Below are 5,953 nucleotides of genomic sequence, written 5' to 3'. Positions count from 1 at the left end.
TGTCAACATAACGAATACCCTATATTCACTCAGCAACCAACTTTTTTCTCAATGGGTAGAAAGAAGTGGCCATGATTGGTATATTTAGGCGCTATCAAAAAATTTTTCAACCTGTGTCATGTGAATTTTGTGAAAGTGCTCGCATTTTCTTATGCTTTTTATTTAACTCTCGAAGTTTTTGAAATCATGCCATCGTATATGGCTTTGAAACGAAAAAGAACGGCAACACTGAAAATTTGGTACATGGTTCTTCAAGACATTCGACGTTGAAAAATGACATGATCAGAGCTCTGATACTGTACTGGTCCTAGACATGCAGATTCACTAAATCAGTACTGATTAAAACATGACAATTAGTCCTTGAAAGTTTAATTTTACAGGGGGCTTGGTTTTTAAAGGTTTTACTATCAAATGAAATGATTGCTATGAAAGAAAGTACTTGAAAGAGTGTTATTAGAGTGGGAATACATAAATCAGCCGTTTACTTTTTTTACTGCGGTCTTCCCTCTTTAACGGACAAATTGAACAGTATAGAAGCAACGCAAAACTGAAAAGTCGATCCTTAGAATTGAACTTGAAAAAAAATTTACAAGTTTTACTATTGCGAAAAACTTGTTGATTTGATTTCTTTTGACTTCCATAAAAAGGTTTTAACACGGTCAAACAAATTATTCTTTATCGCAATAACAATGTGTGGCTCAAAATGGTTAAAGTCTGAAAATTATATCGAAAGTTAAAAATCTTCGCACAAAAGCGCTCATAATGATGAATGCCAGGAAGCCTTATTGGATGAAATGAAAATTATAATTGATTACACTCAGCTTTTCATACCGTTTTTTTAGAAAATCAACACACAAATGGACTTGAATACTCTACAAAATCACATCATTGGCGTTTTATTGAAGTTTCCATTAGGCTATAGCCTAATGGAAACTTCAATAAAACGCCAATGACGTGATTTTGTAGAGTATTCAAGTTCATTTGTGTGTTGATTTTCTAAAAAACGGTATGAAAAGTTGGGTGTAATCAAAATGGTGACTTATTGTCCTTGCTACAAAAAGTAGAGATGGGAAGAAATTTAATCGCCTGGAATGTCCCTTCCCTCTTTCAAAAACCAGTTGTGTATTCTAGTGGCAAAGTGAACGGCTTATGTGAAAGTGGCCCATTCTCAGCGGCTACTGTGACCTTATGCTGTTCCAATGAGATTTTGCACATTTTTTAAATAAATATTTGAAACAGATTGAAACTATGTGGATGAAGTAACAGAATCGGAAGTAGTCTTGCTTTTCCGTAAAAAAGAATTTTTTACAATTAATTTATCTCCACCTCTGAACTTAGATTTAGAAAGGCTGATGTCTATAGTACAATTTTAACTGAGCTACATACAATAAAATAATTAAATGAGGAAATGTCTTGCATGCAAGATATTTCGCCTGTCCTATTGTTTTTGCTCCCACCAATAAATTGTTCCAATTGACTTTGTTATTAATTTTGGCTATTGCTCCCGTGCGTCGATTCTTAAAACGGTGTCCATAATTTTGTTAGTTGTTTTCCGGATAGTTTCTTTCTTTTATTGCACCCGAATAATGCGTATTTTTACTATTTAGCTGCTTGTCTTTGATTGCAATAGCTTTATAGCACTATTCTTGTGACAGCCGGAAACAAACACCAATCCAATCCTCTACGGGTGCCGGCAATTTATATGACTAAAATAGGGCATCTCTATAAAGTCCAAAAATACATATTTGGGGGTGCAAACAGATTGGTTCTATAGATCTGAGGGAGGCAAGAACAGAAAAGATTTATCAATTTTCCTTGTTCGATTACGTTAATAAGGAGAACAAATCAGTGGCGTGAAATTGATGCTTTTCTCCTTTAAAAGACACTGGTGTTTTTAGCGGTCAACCTATATCCACGATTAGTTTTTGGGAGTTTAAACTAGCTTCTAAAAATTAATTTACGCCAGCACCGTACACGATCAAGATCAGTCTGCTTTTGAAATGCGGAACAGCACATCAGTTAATTGAGAATAAAATTGTGTCAGGTTGCAGTCGTTGAATGATCAAATTAAAATGTACAAGTTCGTATTAAATCAAATTCGGTTTCAGCATCACGTTCTAGTTTCGCTGATGATAAGTTATAGTTAAGTGACTCTGCTTGAAGTCACTGAGAACTTCTGGCGTTTATCGAGAACCGCGAAGCGGTTCGAGATGTTAAGTCAGAATTTCGAAGTGACTTCTGCAGAGTCACTTAACCATGCTTAAAACACTCACGTGCACATTTTAAAATGCCGAAAGTCTGCAGTGCCAGAAGTCAAAATGCCAGAAGTCGCTACTTAGCCAGAAGTTGAATTCCGTTGACTTTCGTCATTTTAAAGCGTGCACGTTTCGTGTTTTAAGCATGGTTAAGTGACTCTGCAGAAATCACTTCGAAATTCTGACTTAATATCTCGAACCGCTTCGCGGTTCTCGATAAACGCCAGAAGTTCTCAGTGACTTCAAGCAGAGTCACTTAACCATTACTTAAAACACAAAACGCGCATGTTTTAAAATGACGAAAGTCAACGAAGTTCAACTTCTGGGTAAGTCGCAACTTCTGGCATTTTGACTTCTGGCACTGCAGATTTTCGGCATTTTAAAATGTGCACGTGAGTGTTTTAAGTGTTTTTCAGTACTCGCGATACCAGATAACTAGCATAGACAATAAATCAAAGATCCTCATTTTGAACACCGATATTAGTGTTGAGTTCCTATTATAATCAAATTATGTAAGGCAATAAAATCTTGACCAGACAATCAATTCAAATCAAAACATGGACCTCCAGATTCAGGCCACTGAATAATAAATAATAATTTTGCCACTGGTTTTCCAGTGACACATTTTTGGTCATACTTTCAATCGAAATATGAGCAATTCTTCACTTAATGGAGTTAAATCGTTCATGTAGAACTCATATTCGAATCTTTTCATACTCTTTCTTGAATGAATTGTAACTTTTGGACCTGTCAAGTTAAGATTGGTAATCTAATTGGGGTTGTTTATAATTTCCTTTCAACTTTGCAGACTTAGTGTACAACTTGAAGCAGATGTCACTGGACATCAACACAGAGTTGACCAATCAGAACACACAGACGGAGAGACTTGTGAAGAAGATTTCTCTTAATCGCAACCAGGTGGAAAAAGCAAACCGAAAAGCCGACATTCTTCTCAACTGATAAACTCTCTGCTATATACACTTAACTTACTCTGCTGATGAAATTACTCTGATATTGAGTCGTGGTAGCAATTCATTCATGCAAATGTGCTGATGGTTATTGCTGCTTCGAGCAAAACAAATTGTTGATATTTCAGGAAATCAAACTCAAGATAGCTGACTTGAAACGATATTGATAACCAGAATCTTCATGATAAATCTTGAGAATATTCTTGGAGTAACTACAGATAGCTCAGTAAGAAAAGTCTTGATAATCAATATCATCTTCATGACTGGTAACATGAGATACCTCGGGCATTGTTTTGTTAAGAAAATTTATTTCCGTAGCACAAACCAACAAAGATCTTCCAAGTTTTACATATCATGAATCTCATCAAGTTTTCTCATCAAGAATCTTGTCCAGATGTTATCAAGATGTCTCAAATTTCGTTTCCCTGGGCTGTCATTGAACCAGTTATGCTGAAGCAAACTTGATCATTAATGTCAACAGCAAAATGCCCAACTTAATTTTCTTATTATATATCAAAACCAAATTTTTTGGCTTTTTTAATCCGTATTTAGCGTCTTAAAATTAGGAAAGTGATAATGTGATATGCTTTTTTTTTACCGAACACTATTTTCTATCAAATTTTCATTCTTCTGTGACCAGAATAGCCAATCAAGCAGCTGGTCATTTAAAATTTGAGATGTGATACATAAATATCAGTTACAACTGGTCATCTTCTATTAAGCAGGTATAGGAGACCTTTCCGCATTTTGTATTTTACACCAGCATCATGGCCCTTTTTCACAGAACTCACGCAACGTCGTCAACCATTTTTGAAGAAGGCTTATAAAATCAGAATACAAGACTGCCCAGGTTGAGGTCGCGCTCGAAATCGCCTCTGATCAGACCGTCCCAGACAAGTGGGACCTCTGATCAGACCGTCCCAGACCGAAGTGACCCCTGATCAGACAAGTTCCAGACCATTGTTCAGACAAAAGTGCGCTCGAAGCTTTTTCCAGACTATGTAATTCGAGCGCACCGGGAACATGTGTGCGCTCGAAACTCGTCTGATCAGGGGTCACTTCGGTCTGGCCACCTCGACCTGGGTGGACATAACTGGCAAAAGGGTAGGGTGTATTGCTGTTGACACATACGATTACAGTAATAGAACTATAGAGTACAACTATGTTATGATAATTGGGTGGAAGCGCGAACATATTTCATCGGTGTACTAGATGAAGGTAAAATGTGTTCGTAGTTATATCAGCATGTACACCTGTTTCTGTGTTTCCAAACAAATAAATTATTTTAATGCAGTTTTGTTTTCCTCGAACTTGGTGAAATAATAGTGTTCAATCATCTCGAACAGTCTGGGCAACGGACTATTACTGACATTGCCTCCAGATCTCAATAAGTCAAAGCCAAATCACTTGCACATCATTGTTTTTTTTGTTAAAAATCACCGTTAAACACTCACATGAAATTTGTGGGGTGCCTGATTGGGGAGTTCCAGATTTTCCTATATAGAGTGCCAGATTTTAAAACTCGCAAATCTCGCATTTCAAGCAAGGTAACGTGACTCCGCTGTACTTTGAAACTCTGACTTAAATGTTTCTGACATAGTTCTTGACCAATGCCAGATATTTTAAGTGTCTTCGTCAGAATATACGATTGTGCCTCTCGGTTGATACTGCAAAAATAGATTATTTGATTTGTTCCATTTTGTGTTTGACAAAAAAATCATGTTTTTGTAGAATATAGTTCATTTCCTCCCGAATATCTGAGGATGATTGAAGCTTTAGGTCAGTTTCCTAAACTGCTAGCCAAGAGGGATAGGATCGGTAAAGTGTTTCCGCACATAAAGTTCCTTCCAACCAGATTCATATTTTTATCATATATTCAATTTTAAAAGCTGTAATTTAAAAAAATGGAGAAAAATGTTTTATCAAAGCTCAACCACATAAAAGACACCTGTACAATTATAAACTCAAACTTTGAAATTAATTAGTAAACAAGATTCTCTTAATTTGTTTGCACATGCAGCCAATCAATTAAATTCTGCTGTAATAAGGATTTTTTAAAATTATTAATAAGCATAAAACATTGTATTTTAAAAAAATAACTTGCATGTTCACATAATTGTTCCGACCCTCTTGAGGGGGGAGGAACTATATACTCAACTGGGTTTTTTTTTTGTTCCGTGAATTTTCGCCGCTCGATATATTCATCGTAGAGAGTTGAGACTGGTATCATTAGAAAGCTCATCCAGCGTAGAATATGGAATTAAAAAGATTTTTTTAATTTTCGATTTCTAGAGAGAGTTATCGAGGTTTAAAGTTCTGAGAAAAGAAGAGTGAATTCACGTTGTTTTTATTCACATTTTCCGGAATTTTTGCCTAAATTTTCGTCAAATTTGCTAAAATTTGTTATATTTCGTTGATTTTATTGTTGAAGACGAACAAGCATTGTTGATTGTTTTGATTTAATTTTTTTGGTCAAAAAATCTGGATAAACATTTCAAAATTTAGACTTTTTCATCAAAAACAGCACGAAATAAGCTAATTTAGTCCCCTTTGATTAAATTTGCCGACAGTACATCCCCAAACAACACTCAAAAAATCTTTGTAGACTCAGAGGGGGGCTATTTCTAATTCAGAGTCCGCTGAGAGCGCACTGTAGTTAAAACCTTACCGTTTTTTGCCAACTTTACTCGTTGATTATCAAAAATGCAGAATTTATTTTGAGTTTTCAAC

General features: G+C 35.7%; 1 protein-coding gene across 1 annotated transcript in view; it reads left to right on the top strand.

Annotated features, from left to right (window-relative positions):
* The window catches only part of LOC142347600 (synaptosomal-associated protein 23-like), a 63,056-nt gene extending 59,360 nt beyond the window's left edge, over window positions 1–3,696 (top strand). The window contains exon 5 of the mRNA XM_075398944.1: window positions 3,064–3,696. Coding sequence (XP_075255059.1) covers window positions 3,064–3,215 — 152 coding nt within the window. The 3' untranslated portion in view covers window positions 3,216–3,696. The remainder of the gene's footprint in view (window positions 1–3,063) is intronic.
* The last annotated feature ends 2,257 nt before the right edge of the window (window positions 3,697–5,953 follow it).

Source organism: Convolutriloba macropyga, chromosome 1, assembly GCF_964194025.1.
Source record: "Convolutriloba macropyga chromosome 1, txConMacr16.3, whole genome shotgun sequence".
Classification (NCBI taxonomy): domain Eukaryota; kingdom Metazoa; phylum Xenacoelomorpha; order Acoela; family Convolutidae; genus Convolutriloba; species Convolutriloba macropyga.
Note: the sequence above shows the minus strand (reverse complement) of the source record. Positions and strands in the feature narration are given on the sequence as shown.